This window comes from Buceros rhinoceros, unplaced genomic scaffold (assembly GCF_000710305.1).
Source record: "Buceros rhinoceros silvestris isolate BGI_N320 unplaced genomic scaffold, ASM71030v1 scaffold890, whole genome shotgun sequence".
In the NCBI taxonomy this organism is placed as follows: domain Eukaryota; kingdom Metazoa; phylum Chordata; class Aves; order Bucerotiformes; family Bucerotidae; genus Buceros; species Buceros rhinoceros.
In genome coordinates, this window is record NW_010389988.1 from 3,278 (window position 1) to 29,890 (window position 26,613).

Consider the following 26,613-nt stretch of genomic DNA (forward strand, 5'->3'; position numbering starts at 1 on the left):
TGGATTCACTAGAGCTGTGGTGCACAGACAATAAAACCAGGCCTCGTGTTTAATTCTCTGGTTTACGGAAGCAGGATTGTCTTGCATCAGATTTCATTTCTGCAGGCAGCTGCCTTTTTCAAAGAGCACTAGTTCCCCACACAAGCGGGGGCCACTGAGCACCCTCATGTGGAAATGAAGGTACCACGCTCTGGAAAAGACTGGGCAAACCCATCAGCAGCTTTCCAGAACTCACCATGCTGTTATCTGAAGAGCAGTGAATTCCACGCCAAGGGACGTGAGTTTCTCACAGCAAGCTGAACAAATCACAGACAACCGTTTGTACTCAAAGACCTGCACTACTTCCACATGAAGCTAAGCCAGCGTCTAATCCACGTCTTGCCTAAAAATCTGGAAACCGTGTCACTTACCTTCATGCTGGTACAAGGGCACTGAATTTCTTCCTCGTCTACTGCACTGGGACAACTAGATGATAAGTAGCAAGAGCACCAAACCATGTACATAACAAGCCAGCCACAACCATGTGAGTTTCTAGGACCAGACTTCTGCATAGCAGCTCCTGCAGCTTCCCCCAGTGGCGACCACGCATGTTCTACACCTCCAGCCACCGGCCACCACTTCTCTTCTGACCTTCCTTGCACAGTCCCATAGATAATCTGCAGCGTGAAGATTTTCTGGCTTTTTGCAAAGTGGATTTCTGCTGTTTCTAGTGTAAAATACAACAGAGCTTGTGCTTGGTGCTTGGTGTCACCTGGATGAGAGAGGCATTGCCTCCAGCTGAAACGCTCACCTGTAATTTGTGATAACAGTACGCGTCTGCAAGACAAGAGATCTGTCAACAAACAGATAACCTTGTATTAGCCTCTGGCAGATGTGACATCAGTCCAGACTGGTTCTGCACGAATGTTCTCAAGCACAAAGGTCACCCTGCAAGTTCTAGCCCAGACACCCACAGAGATTTAAAGGAATCGTTTCTTACCAACAATCATGTGGTTGCAGACGTCGCAGAAGGTGGGTTTTTTGAAGATGTGCTCCTGGAAGATGTGCGCCTTATTGTTTTCTGGCAGCTGCGGGGCTCTGGTGGGGGAGGATGCCTGGCTCTCTGAGCTGGGGAGCTGCCCAGTGCTTGTGCTCACCTCAGGCATCAAGTCTACTTGCAGTTTCACATCGCTATTAGTCCTCTGGAAGAAATTGTCTGCACTTTTACTCCGCAAGCTTTTGGTCTTGAAGGAGAGGGACCGTTTCAGTTTCTGCAGCTGCAACAAATAAGCCAGTTACAATTACTGCCTTTGCCTTTTCCCCTCCAACAGCCACAGGAGGCTCCTGGGTTTGGGGTGTGCTGTTGCCAGTTAAACCTGGGAGCCACTGGCAGACCTTGAACCACCTGAACGATAACATTGACTTTAGAATCTAACCAGCAAGATCAGAGCGAAGAAATCAGAAATAAAAACTACTCTGCATGTGCTTTCTGATAGTCAATAAACTCGATAGCCCTAATGACTGCTTCTGTCGGTCTTTTCTTTGAGGAGTGGGTACCTCGGACCCTCGACCCGTAACAGCATGACAGCAAAGAGGTACTGCAGAGAGTTACAGATGTTGGAGAATATACCCTATGTGTTCAAGCATGAGTGAACTTAAGAGTGTTATTCGCCCTCGAATGGTCCTTAGCAGCCTGTAAAGCCATTTCAGGAACAGCAGTTCAGGGCAATACAGGAGGAGTGAATTCAGTAAATAAATCTGATACATTTGTATTTCTTGAGTTTGGCAGAAACAGACTACATGCAGTTTTAACTGAGAAAGTCTTTGTTTGTTTTTTAAAAGGAAAGAAGCCTAAGGAGCAGAAACAGTATAATTAACTAGCCAATTGATAGTCAATGCATTAATTAACACTAGCTAACACACATTCACATATATTCTTGTCTACTGTATTGCGTATTGATTGTCAGACTATTAAGCACCACAATAAGGCATTATTAACTTAGATTTAGTAACTCAAACTCTTTACCTGTAAACTGCCTTGTATCTTATCAGCGCTCCTCTCATCCTTACCCCCCCCAAATTCTAGATAAGGCTGAGAAGGGTGCTAGGCGAGGAGGAAAAGCTATCAGGAACCCAAACGTGCGGCTTTGTCAGCCCCAATGGCCCACAAGCAGAGCCTGGGTAAAAGGAAAGGCAGCTCTGTCCTCTTCGCATTTGCTATCTCGGAAGGGTAACACCTCCCTATCACCTTTCACTCAGCATCATTCCAACCACTGCAGAATCACTTCAGTCCCTGCTGCAATTCTCTGGGCGAACGCGATGTAACAGCTGAAATTTTCCATGCCGCTCAGGCTGGCTGTGGTAACCAGCTGGAACGGTTTATGTTAGAAACTGTTTATGTTAGAAGCAGTGGTGATTTGGAATCATAATTCACACTAATATAAAAGGAAGGAGTTCACATACTTTCCCAAAAAAGCATGGCACTGGTCTGTCACACTTAGTGGCCTCAGAGCACTTGCTCTCCCTAGATTCTATTCCTGATCCATCCATTTTTTGATGGTGCAGCTGAAAACACGCTGTTGGAGAGGAGCCTCAAAGCATCCTGTGGGGAAACCTCTCTTGCACCTTCAGACAACAGCAGCTTGTTCTCAGAGAAGGGAGACACTCCAGTTTTCCCCATGACTGTCTCTGGGGTGACAGGAGGAGCCCTGGATCCAAGTAAAAGAAATACTCACTGTTTGTAAGAACCCCTCAGTCTCTGGGGGAATGTGTAATTAAGAGCAATTAAGTCATTAAATGCTGACTACGGGGTAAAAGCTGTTTCTTGTTTCTGAAGCTTTTAGCTGAAGCCTAAGTCATGGACTAGCTGGGCCCAAAACTCACTGCACAACTGCACCAACAAAACGTGGGAGCCTCCCTCCTCTGCTTGGATGTTAAGTCACCAGCTCCTGAAATCACTGAGGTTACTCAGTACTGGGATTACTTCATCTCCCCAGTGACAGCCAGGAACTCAGCAGTAATTCACCCCCTTGCTCCTGAAACGCTCCTCACTGAAGTCAGACCTAATTAGTGCAGGAAAACACAGAGAATTACAACACCACAAGGTGACAGAAATGGCATTCGTTATTGATTTGCCATCCATTTCTACAGTGCCACGCAAAGTTAATTGAATTTCAGAACGCTGCCTCTGCCACAGAACGACGACTAAGCTGTACAATACTCCTTTTTTTGACCATGAAACAACTGTCCTGCTCGTTTGGATGATACATGCAGTATATTTTAAGGAGCTCTGCATTTACTATCCTCATCCCATTCTCCTGTGTGCAGTCATTTGCCAGTCAAGGGAGGTACCAGCAGCCTTTTCTCACCCAGGCAGAAAATTCAATAGTTTTTAGTATGATGCTGGGGCATGCATGTCCAAACATACGCATTCACACTAAGGTGAACGCGTAACAGCATGTGCCCCGTGCTTCTCCAACCACAATGCTCAGAGCAGGACTTGTACTCAAGAATGAGCTGACCAAGTTCCACCCACAAATTTGGCAGGCATCTCCGCACAAGCGAATCGTCCGCTCTGCCATCCCCTGAGCGCTGATCTGCTGCTAACGTGGTTAAACTATTTCAAGACAAGGTGGGCGTCCTTGTCATTACCCTGACGCAGATTTCATACGCATCTGCATTCAGGCTGGAAGACACCTACACGATTGCCTTGCACTGCACACCTAAACCTCCAAGGAAAGTCTGCAGCTATTATATCCCAAGCAGGTTCTATGCGTAGAGAAGTGACTAAGCAAAAATGCAGAACAATTTTGCACAGCTAATTACGCACTTTGTACTGCTGGAAAGTGTTTTACGCCCATTTACCTACGTGAGATTATACAGGGCAACACGAGATTGGCAGCAGGTTTTAAAATTAGATCCAACTTTCCTTTCTCGTAGTAGGCCCATGAGAGAATGTGAAAAAGGATTCAGGTATGGGATTGTTTACTTGGGAAGAGTTGGCCCGAGCAAGGGCAAGGGCAGGTTGTTGTGCAGATAGTATGAATTGTAAAGCCATAAAAGCTGAAGTGATTATTCTGCTGCAGTCAAGTGAGCATCACTTCCCTTATTTAAACACCACCATATCCTCATTTTGAAGTTTGCTACAGCCTCGCTCTTTTATTGGAGGATTTCAAATGTGATTCAATACAGGCCTGTCGTATACGCCTGATTTTGATCTGCCACGAGCTGATTTAATGCACTTGCGACGCCACTGGCTCCTAACATTGCTGCTGTAAGCATTCACCTGAGGCAGGAATCGTTCTTTCAGTAGAAAGTATGCAAATTGTGCTACTTACAATTTCTTTCTGCAGAGTGAACGAGTCTGAAGTTAAATCTTCAGAAGGAACGCTACCAAACTTTGGAAAAACCCGTGATGAAGGGTGTTCTGCACTCAATACTTACTCAACACTTGAAAAATCACGTATCGAGACTGAAAAGTAAACCCTAAATCAAGCACCAAAAGGCTTTAAGAAACATATTTGAGGTAAATCTCCTCAAAAAAATCTTCACATTTTCTCCACTGCAAGGAAGGCTACAAATCATCTTTCATTTAAATAAAATAAAAATAAAGCTCCCAGAAGCACAAGAGTTTTCCCAGACTCACGGTAGCATCCTGAGCCTTCACGACATTGACACTTCAGAAACGCGAACCCTTGCTATCAGTTCCCGTGGTTTGAAATTAGAGTCGGGGAAAAAAATTTGTCTCTAGTTAAAAGCATTTTATCAGTTGTGGAGGCTCTCGGTGACTGCACATACTAACCCCGCAGGCAAGGTAGAGATAAGCGCAACAGCTCAGCCTCAGAGCTTCATTAACCTTTTTTTCTTTCAGTATCTTCCAGCACAATCTCCATCTTCCTCCTGAGTTGCTGAACGTTCAAGATTCGAGGGATCATGAAGCTCTGACGAACCACAGCTTATCAGCACCTCCTCTCTTGCTAATGCCCCTAGACCGCGACTCTGCCGCTGCTGTTACCGGAAAACAGGAGGCAGCAAAAGGTCAGCTATTAAAATTCATTCCCAGCGTTAACCGGGTCCCCACAGCTTTTGCTGTGAGGGAGAATTGCACCTGCCCTCACTAAGGCTTTGTTTGACTTCAGCGTTGGAAGCACTCAACCCTTTCCTACAATTTTGGTTTAAGAACTTCCCATGGAAGCCAGGAAGACATCACTGATGTGAACTCTTTCCTCATGCCTAGCTTTGCAATTACAAAAGATAATCACCCACCCTGACAGAGTAATTTATTCAGGCTTCTAGACTCCTGCCTGATACCTAGAAACTCTTCTTCCCTTGCCTCTCCGGCTTGTCTACCTTAAGAGTCAGCGTGGAGGAGTCAGCAGGAGCGGATGTGGAGGATGAAAGAGGGGCTGTGAGGACCCAGCACACACCCGAGTGCATTTCAGGGCACAGAGCACTCCACAGAGCACATCCAGCCCCTTAGTCCTGGCGTGCTTTAGGTGGAGCACTAGCAACCCCCCAAGTGATGGAGCCTGTGCTCTGTGACCCACGATAAGGACCCAAGTGGGGTGAGCAGCAACAGCTGGGAGCTTTGTTTTGAAACCACACTCTCAAACCAAACTAAAATGCCGAGAGGTGTCCCTGATGCCAGCACCATTTCTCTAGTGCAACTTCATCACACCTTCTCAGCACTCAAAGCTCAGGGAAAGTCTCTCTCCCTCCATGTCCTACATGCAAATGCTTCACTCCCCTTCCTGAAGCTCCCTCCTGAGTGATCTCAGAGTGAAAGACGGTTACTATGAGGACGAACTCTATATTATATTATATTACATTATATTATATTAACTTTACTGGTTTCCTTGAGCCATCAGCTTTGGCATTCAGAGCAACCCTCAGGCAGTCTGCCCACGGTTTATTTCCCAACACAGAATCATAGACTCATCTAGGTTGGAAAAAACCTTTAAGATTGAGTCCAACCGTTAACCCAGCACAGCCAAGTCCACCACTAAACCATGTCACTAAGTACCACTTCTACTCCACGCTTGGTCTTGTTCCTGTCTCAGCCACTGCTGACCATCCTTGCCTGGGACCAACAGGGAGATCATTTTTACACATTTCCACTCCGAAGGACCTTGCAGGCAAAAGGAACAAATGAACCAGACTTATCACCTCTACTTTACAGACAGACACTGTAACCAAGCCTTCACTTTCAGACATCTACTCTTCGCTGTTATGCCACTGTTCTAGCAATAAAAAAAAGAAAAAGATATTGCTTGCTCTTCTCTACTCCTTTCTTCACACCAGGGTTAACAGTATCATTAGATGGATTGCAAGTAATACAGGGGATTAACAGGGCTGGAATGAGCCATCGAGCCAGTTTGATCCCTGCAATTCTTGTAAGACAGAGCTATTTTGTTTAGTGCTGCAGACTAAAAATGCTCAGTCAGCAGATGCCACTCTGCTGCGAGATAAACACCCACTGTCTGCAAGGAACCGTTTCTTCTTCCTTTCAGCTTTTTAGAGCAAGTTTCCACACTATTTGACTCCCACTTTGTTAAAACAGAAGCATTTAAAAGCATAGGGCCCAGATGATGTTACGAAGAGTCGCTAGAGAGCATGTCAGATACGTGGGATATCACCAGAAGGGACTCAGACCAAAAGCCTTTCAAATAAGGGAAGAACAAAAGACTTGATGAATGGCATCTCTTCTAGCGAGTACAGTCCATTTTCTGGGTCAAGGAGCATTCAATTTGTATTAGCAACCCTCAGAACATACTTCAGATGTTAAGGAGATCTGTTGAAGGACGGGATGTTACCAGGGCGTAAGCCAGCCCAGCGGCACTGCTCGGCTTCACTAGCTGTGCTGATTGAGGGCAAACAAGAAACCAGCTCCGACAGAAGTGCTCACTTCTTGTGAGCACGAAGGCTAATGAATTTCTTAAAATTGAGGGATACAAAAATGAGTGATTTTTGAGCACAGACAAGCGTGGAAGTTTTTTTTTTTTCTGGATTTGATTTGAAAATCCACTGCCTTGGCATTTTAATGAGCAAAAATAAGATTATGGCATGCCTAAAGCCAATATGCAATTTCATAAATAATACGTGTTTGCCTCTGATGAGAGAAGGGCCATGCCTTACAGCACTAACAAGCTAAAAGGGTATTTCAAACACTGAAAGGGTTGGTATTGTTCATGGGCAAAGCATCCGTGATAAATTTTGTGAGCGAAGCTGATTCCTTTTCTACCACCTTCTTTCTAAATAATAAGTAGTACAAATACTCCAGCAGTACAAACTGAATTAGCTAAACTGACTTCAACTGCTGCCGATTTATACAGTGTGACAGTCTGGCCCTATCACGTATTTGTGTCTGCCCTAGCCAGCTTCCCTGGAAGCCGCATCCTTCGAATCCACCACAGACAAAGAGGGAGCATTTGCTATTGCAGAATCTGCTACGTATTAGATCCGTGTTTTCCCAAACAGATTGCCTAGCTGGCACCAGAACAAATATGTTTGTTACTGTTGTAAAAACCGAATAAATCAAACAGCTTGATTACTGTTTTGGATCAGTCAAAGGGGAGACATTTTCTGTAATACCTCACGCTTACATTGTTAGTGATTTATTGGGTACTTCCAACTGCTCTGGTTGGCTCTTGCTGTGCTGATCATCATCCTCGGATTCTCCCCCTTGCCCTGTGCCGGTTTTGAAACGCACTCATTGATCCTCGAACCCGTTTAGGATATAAACCTTTTCAGGCTAGGCTCTTTCTGTGACTCCTAACGACAACGAAATGCTCTGATTGGTATGTCAGAACAAAACAGCAAAACCCCCGGAGGAGCCTCCAGGTTTGAAAGCCTGAGATCTGAAGGGCTGCTGGGTTGTCACTGCTCCCACAAGTGTCACTGTGAATCAGACGTTCTCAGCCCTCTCCTGATGTACTACATCCTCGGCAGCTCTGCCCTTGCTTCTCTAATTGACAAACCTCTAAATTACCCAGAGGTACCGTCTGCACACGAAGCCAAGCAGTGTGTGGGCTTTGCAGACCTGTTCATTCTGCCTAACTCTCCTGTTTGGTTCAAACCAAGCTGAAAAATGCACCTACTTCCCAACAATTCCTCCTGAAACTTGTTCAAAATTATCCTGCAATTTTGAGTACATCTTCCTCTAATATTGCAAGGAACCAGGATTAGCAAATATGTGAAACAAACGTGAAATCAAGTGCTGAACATTTTAGAATCTGAAAATATGAACAAGTCTCCCTTGTGCTCCAAATTCCTTCATGTGTCTTCAAAATTCAGCATAAAATGTGACAGGACAAGGTAATACAGGAAGTGACAGATTTGAGGAAACACAAATAATTCATTAACTACAACAATTGTCCTCAAATCTCACGGAAATATCTTTTTTTTTTTTTTTTGTCTGTTATGCTCAGAACAGTTTACTTAGTCTTAAGGAATAAAAAGAGTAAATTCTATGTTAGATATTCTGCAGTTGTGACTTAGCCTGATCTCGTACTACTTCCCCGACAAAAAGAACTTAAAAAAACTCACAGTCAGTTCAAAACAGCTTGTAAAAAGGAGGAAATAGATGCAAAATAAATATAACGATGCTTGTATGTCTGTCAAATCCAGAAAAATTTTAAGGTTTTTTTAATCAAAAACTAAGTAAAATCCTCATCCCAGCATATTTAATACATTTATTTAGTCAAAACTCTCAAATTTTACACCTTACAATATTTTTGCTGTTGTGATTTCGAACAGCCCTATTTTGGTGCGTTACTCTGGGTTTTTTAATCAAGCTATATTAGAAAGAGTCATCTAGAAAGAACAGAGGGCGCATCACATTTCTCTGCTGGGTTCATTGTGTTGAGCTCAGCAGTCATCAATCCTTACCCCTTGGTCACGTTGCGTCGAGCTCAGGGATGGTCAATTCTTCCTCCTTTGTCAACATGCATAAATCAAAACACGTTACACATCGAACTTGGCAGGGGTTTGGCCATGACTAAAGCCTGTTACCTGTTTAATATCAGGGTTGGGAAGTGGTTTGTCCCTTTGATCTCCTCTCTTGCCTCACCTAGCCAAAGAAGAGCTGCTCCCCTCAGGAGACTACCAACCCCATCTTCATATCCCGGGTTACATCGTCCCTGCTGCTAAACAGCTGTTGCAATGTGGGTGGCACCGCGTTGCAGGAGATCTTTTATAATTCAAGTTATGAAAGGTGGCTGGTGGAATAACCAGCTGCAAACCTGTGTGGCCCCTATCTCTCTTCTATGGTGTGGCGATGGAATTGTCTTCTCTTTCCTCCTGAAACCAACAGCAAAGCTCATGAAGAAAACAAGTGATGGTAGGAATAGTCCCGCTATTTTTTTTATCCCCCCTGTACTTTTGATTTCAAGATGTGTACATGTTTGTAACATCTTGTTTTGTACTTTGGGTTTCACCTCAGGCATGTGGTTGCTAAGCAGCTGGTCATTTCCAGACTTTGTCACCATTAGGACAAAGCACGCGTGTTTATCTCTTGACATCGAAGGAATCTGGACTGTTATCTCTGAGGTCCCTTCTGGGAATCCCACGTTTTGCTGCCCTGTTTGGATATTTCTTTTCCATTCCACCTTCTAAACGGAACAGTGATTTCCCTCTGGCAACTCCCGATTTAGCCATTTACAAATCTTTGTGCTGTGGTGGAAGTGGCACAGTGAAATTTGGAGATTAAGAGGCTGGTTTTCAGAGCAATGTAAATCCAGGCAGCCCTGCTGAGGGGAAGGGAGAGTCACTGGTATCCACCTGCTGAGAATCTCCAAGAACGACAACAAAAGGGCCTGAGTTTTGCTTCTGTTCCTTCTCATGAATAATCTGCAGTGAATGTGATTGCGAATGTAAAATTAATCATCCTTGATTGTATCCCGTGTCTGTCCATCTAGGGAGTGTGCATCACTATTTTCCACTGTTGATCTCACGACAAATTAAAGCTCAATACAACCCCCTCGGATCTTTATAAAAGACCTAACTAGTGTTCTGCTAAAAAGTGCTTAGTTTGCACTATTTTACCCTTTTTTCTTTTCTTTTCTTTCCCTTTTTTTTTGGTTTTTTGTTAACAGAGCTGTTTCTATAATACTTGAAGTGGCAGTATGGGTCTCGAGGCAATATGGAAATACATCTGGCAGGGAGGCTGATATTAACCAAGGGGAAAATTAACAATAGCACCAGATCCCACACTCTGTATAATAACATTTGTGCCACCTTAGAACAAAAAGGAAGACTGAGATCTGCTGGGAGCTGTTATAGTTAATATTCTGTCAGTGTTTCCACTCTTACTTCTGGGGTTCCAAACTTATGCTGTGAAAATTGCTTCGCAATGAAAACATCTAAGTGCTCGGCTCTGCAAGGAAGTTCCTGTCACTGGGCCAAAGCTGAAGGTCTTTACTTACTGCTAACTCCCGCTGACCTCAGTGAGCAAGTTTCTCGAGTCAAGGCGCGGGGTTTGGCTGGGTGTGTGTTTTTTATCTTTGAAAAGGAAACTTGATTTTACGGTTTTACACTGTGTATTAAGAACTAAGGTTTTCTGCATGCAGCATGAAACACACCTGGGCACACTGGGCACCCTGTTACTCAGATGACTTTATCCAACCCTTCTCACTTCCCCCTTTTTTTTTAACCCATCTCTGCCAATCTCTGCTCCTCCACAACCACATACAGAGAGATCCTGGGGGACACCTATGCTTTGTGCTTCTTTGGTCTTTCCTAGACACTTGTTTCCAATTTATACTTTGTGTGAATTCATCCTGCCCAACCTTCTTTCCGTGCTGCTGTGCTGTAACTCTGAGATGTTGCACCTCATTTTCGGATCAAAGAAAAATCCAGAAACACAATGCTAGAGTTTGGGTGCTACGTGGCTTTAACAAAGCCCCCACACATAGATATTTTGGCTTGTTTGATCCCACAAGTTTCTACACTCTCTTCTTTCTGCATGTTCACAAACAGATTCAGATCCAAACTTCACAACTTGTTTCCATCTTTCCATTTCAAACTCTTCCCAGAAGGAGATGGGGTAGGAACTCGTGCCTTACAGAATATTAAATGTTTGTTGATTCACTTCCAATTTTTCTTTTTCACAGTTCCCTTCCCCTTCTTGTGCATATTTTTGCAATCTGGTAGCAAATTTGCTCCCTTCCATCTTCTTTTTATCCCTCCCAAAGATTGTCCCATCCTGCAAATTCTGCTTCTTGCCAGCAGCTGTGGAGGCACCACAAGTCCAACAAGCCCCATACGATCCTGGTGCGGAGCCACGGCGCTGGCCTGGCACCACCACTCTGGCCCGAAGTCCTGGGCATGGGGGAAGAGCTGACAGCACAGGTTGAGCAAAGCCAGTTAATTCCTCTGGGCTTCTCCATGCTTCACCTGGGTACCCACCGAGTGTCCTTCACCTCGTATTTCCAGTTCGAAAGCCCTACAGCAGCTACCAGATAGATAACAAATGCTGTGCCAGTTAAAATTTTTCACTCCCTTGATAACATCTTCCCTTGTTACTCATTCTACATCCAGTCATCTTACTGTCACGAGGACAGAGATCTGTTTATTTCCAGATCCAGCCCAGATCTGGCTCACTTTTCATTAAAGCTCTTCCCAAAGTGCAACTTATGTCATGCATTTATCCCTTTCAACACATCCACTCTCATTGTTTTCTAATTTTCAAGTACTTCCAAATCACTTTGGGGGAGATTACGCCTGCAGCACCAGTTTCCAAAGAACCTGTTACTAGTACAGAAAAGTTTCCATCTCAATTTGTCTTTTGTCCTCAGGTTATTACATGTTAGTCATGCCCAGCAAAAAATGCATTTGGTGTCCTAGATAAAGACTCGGCCAACTCTCCACATGAAAAATCTGTTTAACTAGATGAAGAAATGGTCATATATATATATATATACACACACAACGACATACAGTTACTTGGCAGTTTATGGAGAGGTTTGAAGCCTAAACCCTGCTTCAGCAAGTTGACACACTGTAAATACCTATATTTGGAGATGTTAATGGGCAGGAGTTGTTACGTTCGAGATTTATTATACAGCTTTGACTCCTTTTGCCTCAGATTAATCCATTTCTTTTTTTTTTCCCCTACACCTCCAAGCTGCTGAACATCTTTCGCTAGCTATTGTTTCAGTATCAACCCTGCAAAACAAAACCAGTTTATGTTCATCCTCACCAGCTGCACACCTTTCCTCCTCAAATTACCTCTATCGAAGTTTCAAGATTAAAATGACTGAGCTGCAAAACTGTGTTTTTATATCACTGCCTTCAACAGGAACAGCATATTGCACAAGGCAGCATGAGAGATTCAGGCAGGCAGGGGAACAGAGGAATAGCAGGAGAAAGAGGAAAGGGCTACAAGTACGACTGTGCAGGATGGATGATAACTCATGGAAAGGAGATTTTTCTCTCGGAACTCAGCAGCTGGTAGTAAAGACCAAATGATATTACCTCTATTGCTACTTCAGGAATATTGTATTTATTGCAGTGTGTTCCTTACAGTGCCAGAAAAAAAATAGGTTAGGTTTCTCCAGTTAGAAAAAGGTCTGACTTTTTTTTCATCAGGCTGACTGGCCACTTCTAGTGGCCAGCATCTAGTCTAAGTTCTCCTTAGAGGCAAATCACACTGTTAAGATTTTTGTTTTAAGGCTTGGCAGTAATTTTTTGAACCCCTGTAAAATGCTTTTTATTTATCTACATTCTAGCAGGATTCAAGTAGGTCTGTTACAGGTGTTGGCATTCATTTTAGCTTTGATAATCTCTAAGGAATCATTTGTGCAGAGCAAATCTTGGTTACCAGGCAGGAACTGCTTAAAAAACCTCAAAAAGTGCTGTGGAAGTGCAGAACTGTGGCCCAGGGAAGCTTGTGAGAGCCTGAAAGGGAGGCAGGAGCTCAAAAGCCTTCCACTGGCTGTGCAGTGGAAAAAGGATCTTCTGAGTCGCATTGGTCTTCAACTACCTACCCAGAAAGGAGAAGAGGAAGAAGACTGGGGAGACTAAGAAGAGGGTTTCATTTCTTCTGTAGAAGATGATGTAGAAGATGTAGAAAGGATGTTTTCTATCACCTCACTGCCTAGGTTTTAAATGTATGTGTCATTTCCTGCATGTACATATAAAGAAAACAAGAGGTGAATAGGCACCTGCACGCAAGGAACAGACCACATAAAAGCTGGAAGGTTTTTTGTTTTAAACCTGAAAGTTTCTCCCTAAAGACAGACCTTCCATTGGCTCATTGGAGCAAAAAGCCTGGTCCTGGATTAAAATATTTGGGCGAGAATAGGAAAAGAGAGAAACACCGAAAGGCAGAGAGTGGGGAGCTAGCAAAAAGGTTAACCGTACATCTGGATTTTTAACAGCCAGGAGGATGGAGTCCATTTGTCACTGCAACTAACTTCAGGAGACGGCTCTAACTGCTGTGAACCCACCAAAGGCTCCTGTGCGCCCATACCTCATGAAACAGGTACGTGATTCATCTTGTGGCCACAGTTTAATGGCAGCACTTCAGGTTTTGAAGCCTGGATACGCTCACATTCGTCTCTCTTTCACAGGTGCGTAAATTCCCATTATCGGGCTGGCTAGGAAACAGCAGCTCCAATCAGCAACAAAATTTCCAAAGTTTGGGTGATTTTGTTCCATATTGACGTAAAAACATCTGCAGCCTTTCAAAATGTCTTTGAGAGAGCAGTGTCAGAAGAGGGGCAAGTCAGACGGACCAGCCAGCCGGGGAACAGATGACTGGCCAGTTTTTGCAGGCGAGGCCCAAGACCTCGCTCGCTCTGACAGATTCGCAGTGCTGCTCACCCCACCTAAATGCAAGATTTTAACTCGGCTGTATCTGCCTTGCTGTGGTCAATGGAAAAAGATTTTCCGTCAGAGAAGCTAACTGAGAGCACGCAAGGCAAGCTTTGCCTCTAAAGCGCCTTTGATAAAACTATTTTGGTCTGTGTTCGATTTGTAATGCAGGGAGGCTGATCTACCAACTCAGCTGCCTAAATGTGGTCTCTAACTACAGGTGAGCCTGGAGGATTTAACCTAGGATGCACTTTCCTCTTTGGAAATTTCACCTGCAACCAGGGAAAGCTTCCTGACAACAGTTTACATGATCAAGAAAACTGATCGTTTCCTCAAAAACAGAAGCTTTGACATAAAAAAAAAAGGGAAAAGGAAAAAAAAAGGCACTCGATCGGCACACATTTCACTGGAACATTTGTTACCGGCAATGTCTGGCAAATTACTACAAGTCACTTTATGTTTGTTTGTAAATAATCCCCTAATCAGATCATTTGAATTGAAAGAGGATGCGTGAATGTGAGAAATGAGCTACATGTACTTACAAATAACATAAGCACACTAAGAGGTACCACAGAAATTGTATATGCTGGGTCCTTGAGTAGATTGATACTGGCCGATGACTTAACAGTAGGTGCATTTTTAAAACACATACTGGGTCCTCCATTTAACGGCACAGAAACCAGTGGCACTCTGCCCAGTTCACCACGTGGCACTTTGCCTTGTGAGGACAGAGGTGCCCAGTCCTAGGCCGTTTCTCTCCCTGTTTCTGCACAAGGCGAGTGAGGCTGGGTCAAGGTTTTCAGCCTCTCAGTTCAATCCCAAGACACTTTGGTTTCTAGAATCGCTCCCACAGCTTTTCAACCAGCAGGGAAAACGCTGGCGAATCGATACCGAGTAGTACACTTGTGACACATGTGACGTTTGAGGAGGTGATGTGTATGCGTCATGCCAGGAACCTGACCCTTGGCCCACAAAAGCTGATGATTCCCTTCACTGTACGTGAGCAATAGCAAAACCTTTTTGTAAAAACTAAAAGAAGTTAAATATCGAGGTAATGGCAATGCAAGTCTGTCTCTAAGGTCACAGTCAACTGTATTTGCTATAACAACCTGTCAGGTTGACCTCGGTCTCTCACGTGTGCTGTGACTCTGTAGTGTCCATTTCTTTGCCTTATTCTGATGAATAAGCCAAGAAAAAAATAATACTCTAAATGCTGATTTTAATAGCTTTGTGAATACCCGTTTATAGCATTTTGCTCCTTTCTGAATTAAACCTGATCATCAGTTACTACAGGTCAGCTGCATTTTGCTTTTCTACGCAGAATACAAGACTGCTAAAATGATCTTTATTAATAAAGCAGCACATGTGTGGTATTTTAATAAGACTTTGAAATGGCACTCAGAAACGAAGCATATTATGTGTGCAGAAAAGAAGTGTTTCAGCTGTCATTGTTACACGCCTGAAGGACTCTGCCTGCAATTCCATCTTGAACTCGCACCCCTCTCTCACCATTATTGATGCTATGGTATTTTTAAGTTTCACCACTGTAGCCCCTAAACTGTGACTACCCTCACCAGTCAAAACCAGGTCAGCTAAGGAATGCTGACCTGGTGATGGGAAAACCTCTGTGAGTTAGCGAGCACGTTTATGTGAGACTACAGGCATAAGACTCGGGTTTTTTTTTAATTTAGGAGATGTACAAGCCATTTGCCATTCTGAACTGCTGATGTCAAAGACAAGACGCCTGCTTTTCAGACACCCACTGTCAGTACGTTTCGCAGGGTTCCTGAGCTGAATTCCCTGACAAGGAGCACATATTGCATCAGTTGGTCTACTGAATTGTGGGAGTTTCCTCGAGCAGAGGCATATGTCAAAGGAAAACAAGGTCGAGTTGTTTCAGGCATTCACACAGATTTCTCATTTTCAAAGCCGGTCCTCTTTGCTAATGAACACGCAAAGTTTGTTTATGCTTCAGCTACAATACAGATATTTGATTGCCAGTTAAAGACAGTGCTCCTCCAGCACTGAATGACCACTAGCCCATGCAACTGGAACCTGTGCAAGACTCAATACTGGGTTGAGAACATTCAACTCGAGCTCACATCACCTCTGCCTGACAAATGTGACCACAAATTCATCAAATACGCAACCTTCTACCTATCAAGAGTACACAGCAACGGCTCAGGTAGGCCACAGGAGAAATGCTCGTTGTACAAGGAATTCTAGTTTTCTATCAGGTGGATATGACTTACTGCCTTTTAAATTAAATAAAGTGCAGGACAAAAATTAACCGTTAAGCCACCTTTGGGATTTCTAGAGGATAGCCTCTGATGTGCTGCATTCCCTTGAGGAAATTCCAAGCCTTCAGCACACTCAGCTCCCTAGGGATATATTTTAGACCACATCTCACTTCGGAGTGCGACACAGAAGGACCTGAGCTAGCGTCTGTCTGAAGGAATGAAGGTCTCAGCAGTGGTCTGGAAAGCAGCATCGCTGTGTGAACAGGTCACTGCAGCTACTAACAAGTGCTGGCCCTCAGCAAGAACCAAGCACTGGTGAACCCAGGTGACCATGGGTTGTGGAACTGCCTTGGCCTTTGCTAGCCTTGAGGTATTGGGTTAGAGACACACCACGCTGATAAACATGACTGATCAGAAACGGTCAGAGACTTGGATGTGCTTGAAACAAGCATAGAATTTCTTCAAATCAAACCTGTTAATAGCACCTGGAATAGGAAATTAAAAGAAATAAAAAATGCTGTGAATGTGTGCTCCTGGCAAACTGCATGAAAACAGTTACCTCAGAAAGGAAATCTGGAATAAGCAAAGAGTCCACAAGGAATGGTGGGGAGGGGAAAAAGAGAAAGAAAAAGAGAGGAAAAAAATTGTGTGAAAATAAAACTGGAGCTTTCAAGCAGAGTTCCTTAGGGCTAAGCACGTTAATTGCCAAGAGGAGCTCAGTGAGTGAGTCCTTGGAAAAGGCATTTGAGGAAATGTCAATGAATTGGTTCAGGGTGGGGAAAGAAGAACCACCAGGCTGCGGTACAGTAAGGATGAAATAAAACAGGGGGTCAGAATTTCAACAAGCACTTCATCTCACTTTCTTCCCAGAACAATCATTCTGCGGCAAAATAATAGGAACAATAGGAAAGAGGTTGCATGGGTGGTGTAACATTAAAAAAGCAGTTCACTGTGTCATTGAGGTGAAAGGGAGAGAAGAAAACAGTCAATCTCCACTGCAAAATTTTACTTGATAAATCTAGGAACAAGTTTTCCTAACATGCTTTATCAAGCCAGAAATGATACAAAGTAAAATAGAAATCTGTTTCAAGAAGCAGGAAAAGCAACCCCAGCAAATACAGATTCGTGGATCTGAACTCAACAGTGCTTGACAAAAATGTTATAAAAAACAAGTAGATCCTCCTAGCCAGTCATCTTGGATGAGATGAACAATTTTCTACAGAAAGAAAATGTTTTACGTTAAGGGTAGATTCTGTCTATTTGGATTCCACTACAACTATTGAGTACGCTGCCAGAAGGAAATCAGTGGCCAAGACTGAAAAGAAGGAAAGTAGTGAAGAAATGTTAAGGAAAGTTCCATGGGAGGTGGTTCCTGTTGAAAGGAGAAGCACTGGGTTGGAGAAAGGATGTTGGTGGAGTTCTCTGAAGAACAACACTGGCCTGGACATTCTTGCTCTCTGCATTTTTGTTATTGAATTTGATGCAGTGATAGCACGTCATAAGGCCATTTCCCTCTGACATGAGATTGGAGGCATTGTCAAAACTGAGGAGACCCAGGGCTTGAGGGATGGAGTCCTGGAAATGGGATGAAGTTCAGATCAGATGTGGAAATGCAAACTTGCGCATCTGAGACCTGACCCAAAGCACTCTGGGTGAGGACAGACAAATGTACCCTGGATCCTCTGGAAATGATAGAGAAGTAGAACAGTAACCTCTGGTTGACCAAGGGAGACACCAACATCAGCAGCACGGTTTCTGGGAAAGTTACAGAAGCGTTGATGGTAGTGTTCAAGATCTCACGCAGAAATTCAGTCACCCTTTTCCAAGTGAGAATATTCACAACGGAAACAGGCGCATCGGTCTGCTCCTAGAATGAGATGGGGAATGGAGAATTTATCTCATGTCTGCCTGGCTTGTTCTGGGAAGAGCTATAAAAGTCTACTCTGACATGATGGAAACCCCCACCAAGAATGGGAAAGAGAGGTTTAAGCTAAAGCAATGTTATCAAAAGCACAATGCCACACAAGCCGGCCAGAAGTAAACTCAGACTGGAATTACAAGGGGCGAGGGCAGAGGGCACCCCTTAGCCATCAGATCATCCAGCTGTTAGGTTTAAAGGAAATGTAAAACCTGAATTCAACAGGGTTACTTTGTGAAGAAGAATAGAGCATAAGAGACTGGGACGGCAGGACTGGGCTGTCTTTCAGCTTTGAAAACAACTTCTGTTTCAGTCAAAATTTGCACTTTCTAGTAAAAAATCTAATTTTTTACCGCAGCAGATTTCAGTCACACCATCTTCAGTTGTTGAAAGGTAATAGACGTTTTCTTTATTTTGGCGATGAACTGATCATGTTTCTGTTTTGCCTTAGATATCTCAGCATGTCTAGGAACTAATCTTGACATATATAGAGATCAAAGCAAAACCACTTTTTGTATTTTAATCAGGAGAAGAGTAGCAAGAGAGAGAGAAAAATCAAAACAAAGGTAAACACAATGAGTCTCCTCAGGAAATTATTGATAGGGTAGAGTATTATTTTCCTGGTCTCTATGAAATCTTCCTGTACGTAACTTGTTCTAACACTTTATCAAAACACACAAAAATACTTCAGCTTGTTTCGCTCCCTCAGTCTTACCTTACTCACCATCTTACGCAGAGGCATGGAGAGAAGATTAAAAAGAACCGGTTTTCTTCTTCTCCTCTCGCAGGATATTTTTAAGCTGTTTAGTATTCCCTTGAAGACTACAGCAGTAGTTTACATACTGGATATTTATGACTGGTGTGGAGGGTGAAACACTAACTGTACAGCATACTCCCTGCCCTTCTAAAATATTAATTGGTGAGTAACCGTCTATGGAGCCTCATGAAGTATTAACTCTTAAAGTGGGGGGAGATCTCTGCTTAGCGGCGTAGCACAAATCTGACACGATTTAAATCCCAGGCAATCCTGTTAAAATCCAACAAGTTTCAATCTGTTTATGTTAGTTCGGTTTCTAATATTAACACCTGGTTTTGAAACCTCACAGAAGCAATATTGCTTTGTTGGACCGGCAGGATGGGGGAAAGTAAGTTCAATCTTCTTGGTCAATGTGGGGATATAAATAAAAGAAATCTACATCTTGAACTTCAATGCTTAATCCTTCTCTTGGCTTACTACATTTCAGCAGCTGCCATTTTATGCGCTACGTATCAGGTGCCGCATCTCCTGAGTTGCTACAACTGAATGGGAAGATCTGCGTTTCCCTCAATTCTGGCCACTGGGCAGTCAGCGTATGGAAGCATCAGACTGAGAAGGGCTCGTTTGTTAGGCCCATGAATTTGTGGCTTGGAGGAAGAATTTGAAGCTATCGCACTAAAGATGCTGGGCTGTTGTACATCACAATAGCAGCTGGACTTTATAAACAGTAGACAGCAACGGGCAAAGCTGTGAAGAAACCTTTGGATCTTCACAGATAGCCACTGATATCCACAAATAAGTAGCTGTTACATGACATGTTGCCTGCAATGGGCTTGATAACTCCTCTGGGGGGGAAGCAAGCATGAAAGATGTTTAATGTACTTGAAAAGAAATGCCAATTCCTTGAAGATCAGCAGCACTGGCCAGCCCTGCTGGTACTCGCTCGAACATCACGGGTGCTCAGCTCCCCACCCTAAAACTTACAACTGCTACGGGAATTTTCTAAGCTGTACTCTATTGCCTACGAATATACCCAGCCATTACTCACACCACAGTGATAACGACTTGACTCACACCTAAAGGAATCAGCAGAAGGGCTCTTTCCTTTCCATATAGAAATGCCAGTTAAATATAAGAAGGGTGAAGCTAACAGGGCTATGCGCCAACTATGCCAAAACAGAAAGAAACACCGCCAGGTGTAGGAATCATTTCTTTACAGACATGCTGCTTCAAATTTTAGTTTTCTTTACTAAAGTCCAAGGTACCTTTACGTAAGAGACATAAGAAGTACGATCTGTGGTTGCTGCCACTAGATTTCTGCTTATATTGCTAAGTTAGTGATTGTACAAGTGTGCAGCTTGTCCTTAATTGTTACCTCCAGGAGGAAATTTTCCCTTAGGATTCATTAGCTAAAGACTTCCTCCCTCGCCGAGTTGTAAATCTACACAAGACTTTGGTGAACTGGTAATTTACTTTCCTGGAAGCCAGATGTGAAGGACCCAAAGAGGTGGGAGCCAGAACTATAAACATGAATGTAATAAAAATAACGATTACGTGTATTTGTATGGTACCTTCATAAAGTTATTCCCCCAGTAAACTGTAAGTATCTACTCAAGTCATACTTCGGTGTGAAGTAAATGTTTTCAAGAGCCAATAAATTAATTTAATAAATTATTAGTTTTGCAACATTCGTAAGCACTCAAGCTCTAGGGCTATTGGCACAGGAGCAGCAGTGTATGGAATACTACAGGATGGCGCAGTTACAGCGTGTTTGCTACTCCTCGCACACCTATTTGAAGTTGTATTAATGAGAGGGCACACTGGCGGTACTGCGGGTGAAATACTTGAGCACACAGAATCCAGAAGACACAGTCACGTTAAACAGCTATAGCTGTGTCAGGCAATCAGGCAACCAGGTACTTGGAACGTGGAAATGGGTTTGCTCCTGAGGCCCAGGAAATGTGGTGGATTGCAAGTGTGTTTGAATTTCCTCGTTCCGAGCAGTTGTACTGAAGTCTGGGTGTTAAGGAGGACATGCCTGGAAGTCTAGTCTTTCAGCTTTCAGGATGTGCTCACCTGAGAACGTGCTCCTAATCCACAGGAAAAGGTGGCGGGAGGCTTTAGCAGTTATTAGAGTGAGCTCTTTCCTGTGACAGGGCTGCGTAACTAACAGAAGAGAGACATTCTTCCAAATTTCAGCTGTTTGCTAGTTGTGACTCTCAAACTCATGCTGGTCAGGGATTGCAGGATGTCCTCAATGTCATCTTCTGAGAACACTCTGGAGTGTGCTAGATAAAACTCTTTTCCTGGACTTTGGTACTACAAGGGACTACGTGCCAGAGCTGTCTTGGATTACTCAGGGCTGGAAGCATCCTTGCTACGTGTATCAGAGCTACAGCAGTTTTTCAAAATTGTTTTTCTGCTGAAATGTTTTCAAATGCATTTTGAAGGTTGCTATTATCCATGCTGTTTCTGTTCCTATATTTGGAGCCATAATAGTGTTTTGCCACAGAAACGAGTCATTGTGGGGTAATTAGATACCACACAAACTGTTCTGCAGTAACTGCAGCAGACATGAACTTGTTAACCTATGCCACAGGAGGCACCTGAAGCAAGCGTAGCCCTCTGAATGACAGGACAGCTCCCTCAGCAGGGGACACCGCAGGATAAAAGCTTCCACACAGGCCCTTGGCACACACTGACTTATGCCTTTGTCAAAGTCTTTAGCTTTTGAATTACGTGAGTTCTCAGAAAAATAAAAAAACCCAAACCACAACCAAACAAAACCAAGCACAAACAACATCTTTGTGAAATCACTGAGACTCTTCCAACCTGCTGTTTACCAGGAGCAAACAAAGACAGCTTATCTCATTACCCCCCAGCGATCAGAAGATTCTTGTGACTGTATCTACTGAAAATTCAGCACGTTTTCTGATCATATTTGCAGTTCTAAAACATAAATACACAGATTATATGTTTACTAAAAATATCTGCATGCAAATAATGGCTTCAACTGCACAGTCACCGCTTTTGCCTGTTCCAATGCACTGCTTGAAATGCTCACAAGACTGGAAAAAATTATGGTACCATTTGATTATAAACCAGTCTGTAGCCTATTTGTTCTCTGGCCAGATGTGCCTCATTCTTGTTGTCATCCTTGCAAGCGCATGGATGCACAAACAGCAAGAAGGAACCCTACGTGCAGCACTTGGCTTTCTCTCAGGGAGGGATTCGTGCTGGTCGGTTCATCTCGGGCGCAGCACTCTGTGACCCAGCGGGGAAGTCCATCAAGCACCACTGTAAGGAAGTTCCTGACCATGTGAGGCGCTCCTCGAGCTCCGTAACCACCTGCCCAGCAGTGAGGACAGTAGCTGGGAGCACCGGGAGAGCACAGCCCACATGAGGAGCTGGTGCTGGCAGAGCAGTGAAGGCTCCACAGTTACTTTTGGGACCTCACTTTGGGGATGAGCTTCCCACTGGCCAAATAACAACTCAGCCATTCCAGAAAAGAGGTCTTGGTGGGGGGACTTAGGTACCGATCAACCAGATCCTTTTAGAGCCTGGAGTTAAACCAATAACCCATTTACTTTTCATTTCCCATTAAGCAGGAAGGCTGCAGCAGTGTCCCAATAGTGCTGACTGTGTGTGGTGAATAGTGCCTGCTATTGCTGCTGGGAGAGCTCTTTGCTTTTAAAGGGGGTGTTTGACACAGGGAATACCTTAGCTCTCCTCCTCGGACCGTAGAATTTAATAAATAAAAAAAAAAAGAAAAAAATCCCAAAGTCCACGTCAGACCTCTACCCACACAGGCAGATAATTTCTACTCTCTCTCCAGAAACCCAGCTCTCACCGCAGAATAACCTAACAGTCTTCCCATGTTAGACCCTGGCAGCCACTGTCTTTAAACTCGGGCCAGCACAAACCTTCCCTGTCAAGTAGCTTTTCTGCTCATACGTTACTGCCTAAGAGCCTGCCCAGCTGTGAGCTCCTGGTGACAAGGACCTCCCTCTTTCACATGTTTACACAGCATCACTCTGAAGTTCACAGGAATATCTGTCAGGTACTACCATGATATCTATCATAAGTAAGCAATAGAGGATCAGAAAAAGCACATTATCCAGGTAGGTGCAAAGAATAGTCAAGGTGTAGGTTACTCCTTCTCTCTCTTTACCTCTCTGTCTCCCATAGTAAGTAACACACTGGTGGGCAGAAAAACTTTTCATATGCAAGTCAATTAAAAATGCAGAGGCCATGCCGTTTCAGCTGGAATTTGGTTTTCAGTAAGGAAAATTGAACCACCTTTAAAAATCAGTAAATAAATAAAAGTCTGTAGGAAAAAGAAATCCTTTTCTGGATGGTGTACCTAAGGATTATTGTGTCAAAACTGCTACTTACACCCTGTTTCAATTGCTGGCTCATTGAAAGTTCACTGATGGGTCTGCCAGGGAAGGAGAGGCGGGTGAAACACCCCAGGACCCCAGGCAAAATTCTCTTCTCTGAAGCCGTGAGAAAAATCAATCTTTCCAACCATGAACGAAACCCTTTAAGTGAGCTGAGGCTTGGTGTGAAATTAATAACCACATCTATTGGAGTGGACCCCCTCCCTGAGCCCCACCACCCCCCACACCCTCACTGTAACGAGGGGAAGCTGCAAGCGAACGTCCCCAACCCCAAGCATCTCAAAAGGCCGGTATTTTCCCAGTTCAGACTCCTGAGCCGCCCAGGTGACAGGGAGAATTCAGAAGGAGGAGTGTCAGAGCAGGGACCGCAATCAGAGGTGGCTCATAGCACTCTACCGCTGATGCTGGCTCCCAACAAAAATCAAAGCAATACAGCTCTTTTCAAAACAAAGGAAGAGTGGGAAAAAAAAAAAAAAAATGGGTACCTTTGATTCCTGGCTGGTAGTTGATGCCGGAGAAGGGGGCTGCTCCACTTCGTTCTCTTTCTCCACACTATCCACGCTGACTTCAGTCGTGCTGCTCGGAGACCTTTGATTCCTGGCTGGTAGTTGATGCCGGAGAAGGGGGCTGCTCCACTTCGTTCTCTTTCTCCACACTATCCACGCTGACTTCAGTCGTGCTGCTCGGAGGAATCATTTTACCACTAAATCACTGCTGCTACCAGGGAAAAGCTACAGACCTCTCTCGCTTTTTTTCATTAAATGTCCTCTTTCTTCTCTGCTCTTCTAGAGCAAATGAACTCCGACCGCTCCGTTTCACTACATTTGCAAGACTAGAATTCTCTGGATTTTCTTTTTTTCCTTCTCCTCCTCCTCCTCCCCCTCCTTCCTCCCTCCCCTCCCCTAAGCAATTCTGCTGCGAGGGGAGTAAGTTATCGATGGCTCTGTAGGTCAGTTGTGTGCCTGCTTCTGGTTTTCCCCCGATCCTCCTCCCCTCCGTGTGAAGCCTGGAGATGCAGAGTCGTGACCATCAGCCTGGCGATCAGAGGGGAGTGAGGCGAAGCAGAAAGCTCGAGCCAGGCACACACACACGGGGCACTGGAGGGAGGAGTTGTATTTCTAATGCTGGGAATAGCTTTGGAGGAGCATGTGCTGTCATAGTAGTGAAAGAAAGCGAGGCAGTGTGCATGCACACAACCCCCCCCCAGAGCGACAGGCAGTGTAGAGGGGGTGTGGAAGCATTTTACCTTCTCACAGGCTGGAGAAGGCAGAGCTTTGAAGGGCAGCTTTATGTTCTTATGAGTCTTTTCCTGAGGAAGGGCTCTAGAAACAGGGAGAAATAATGAATCTTCCCTGACCTCGTCCCAGAGAAGATTATTTAAAATCCTAGCTACCCCGTGTCTTTAAAGCCTCCCCCTTGCCTTACATCCCAAACTTGTTAGTAAGTGACAGGACAGAGTCCAGAGAGAGTCACCTGTGGATCCACGTGTTCTTTGCTCCCTTCCCGGGCAGGGAAGCCCAGCTCTGAGCTATGCACACGCAATCGGGGTCAGCTGGAGCTCCCGCTACCAAGCACATCAGATACTTGGAGGTTGTCATAGTGATAACACTCCACTGGGCAGCAGCAGAGCAGAGGCAGCCATCGGGAAGGGCCTGCTGGCTTCCCCCTGCGCTGAGGATGCGGCACCCAAAGTCACGCTTGGGGCTGCAGGAGTGACGGGCAGAAGGTCGGCATGACTTTGCTGGCTGGCTCAGATTGCTTTCTATCACTCGAGATTTTTGCCTCTGATTTCAATCTGCCGCAGAGGTGCCTGTCAGCAACCTTCCCTGCTGAATTAAGGTCTGTATTGTGAAAGGTTGAATGGCTTCCCACCAGATACACACTTTGCAGAGCAGGAGCTGCTCCACATGGCTGCCAGAGATGCCTCTTTCATTTAAAGAAAACGGGAAAAAGCAACCCAAACATGCTTCCAAAAAGCAACATTTACATCCTGGAAAGCAAGAAGGAAAAAAACCAGTTGCTTAGTTGATCTATACTGGAAGTCTGGGTGTTTGGAGGAGAGCTGTTGAGGTGTGAGTCAGAAAGGAGCTCCAGTACCTTGTAGCTCTGAGAAAGGCTCCATCCCTTAGAAAGCTCTACCCCTTAGATACAAGCTACCTGGAGCTGCTTGCAGGCCCCCCCCACCTCAAATAATCCATGCATGAAAGTGTAGGCAAGTTTTCAAGATACTCGGGGTTTTATGGAGGAAAGTGAGAGTGAGGATTGCTCTGCAGCCTCTGTATTCTTCACTATGTAGAAGCCAGGAAAAAAGAGCTTTTCTTTGACTCCCTGGTGAATTTTCAGTTAGATGGAGAAAAAAGATCATATAAGATACTGAAACCTTTAGCAGACAATCGTCACGAAATGCTGCGATGCTATTTGTACAGCTACTTCAGAGCAGAAGAGCATCTGAGGAGTCTGCCAGTGGAACCTGTTATTTGGCCTGCAGTCACTAACACCATTACAGAGATCAAAACGAGAACACTGGTTGCTGTTGAGGCAGCGTCAGCGACAACTGAGACTGAAGCAAGGAAATACAGAGCCCAGAGGGGTAGATTTGGCAGGTAAGTAAAAGACTTGATTTCGAAGGGTTTGATTCCTAAAATACAGCAGCATCCTGGACTGTTCTGTTCAGTGCCAGGGGAATTCTCCAAGTGCAAAGCTTATTTCTTCCACTCGGCAAGTGAGATTTGGGGTTTGCTGTAAAATGAGCCTCTTAGCAAGGAGCGGGGATGGGGCAGAGTCACAGTTTGGGAGAATTAGGGCAGCTGTGGGCACCTTGGCAGAGCAACATCAATTAAACGCTCCAGCTCTGGCAGCTCCTCGATGTCCAGTCTAGTACAGCCAAGTCAAGGCCAAGGGTTATGTCCCCTGCAAGGACCAGTCTGTGTGTCCAGTGATGTGATAGGTGAGACCAATCAAACTGGGTTTTTATCCAGTTCCCCAGCAGTGCTGGGAACAAGCTTTCCTGTTCCAGGCTCAAACCCATCTTCTCCCAGAGCATTTGTAGGTCACTCCTGTAATGGATCTGGAGTGGCTGGTTAATAGTTAATGCTCAAAGCGTTGTAAAATCCTTCACACATTTTGTATGAAGAGCTTGTAACGTCAGGACTGTGTAAGTGACTATCACACCACTCTTTTTTTTTTTGTTGTTGTTGTTTTACCAAATTAGTACCAACACCTGCTGCACTCCCTCTCTTCTTCCAATTACTCACTTGTCAACCACGACTGATCTGTCAGATTCTTGACAATTAGCCTGGGAAAGATGAGTCAAACCTAAAATCTTACCGAAAAAGCAAAAAAAAAAAAAAGAAAAAAGGAAAAGAAACTGGATTTCTTATATTTCTATTTCCTTCCACAGGAGCTGGTTATTGAAAATCAAATATTCGGTGTAATAAAACAGACTGATCAAATCAGATGAACCTACAGCTCCTTCTCTCTCCCACGCTTCCCTCCAGAGAAGTTGGA

General features: G+C 44.3%; 1 protein-coding gene across 1 annotated transcript; it reads right to left on the reverse strand.

The window, feature by feature from the left end:
* Nucleotides 1–410: 410 nt before the first annotated feature.
* LOC104493286 (SH3 and cysteine-rich domain-containing protein-like) lies at nucleotides 411–23,802 on the reverse strand (the record flags this gene model as incomplete). Its single annotated transcript, XM_010135941.1, has 3 exons — nucleotides 23,695–23,802; nucleotides 980–1,256; nucleotides 411–751 (listed from the first exon to the last, which is right to left on the reverse strand). Coding segments are annotated over exons 1-3 (726 nt in total), but the record flags the coding sequence as incomplete, so codon positions are not given.
* Between the last annotated feature and the right edge of the window lie 2,811 nt (nucleotides 23,803–26,613).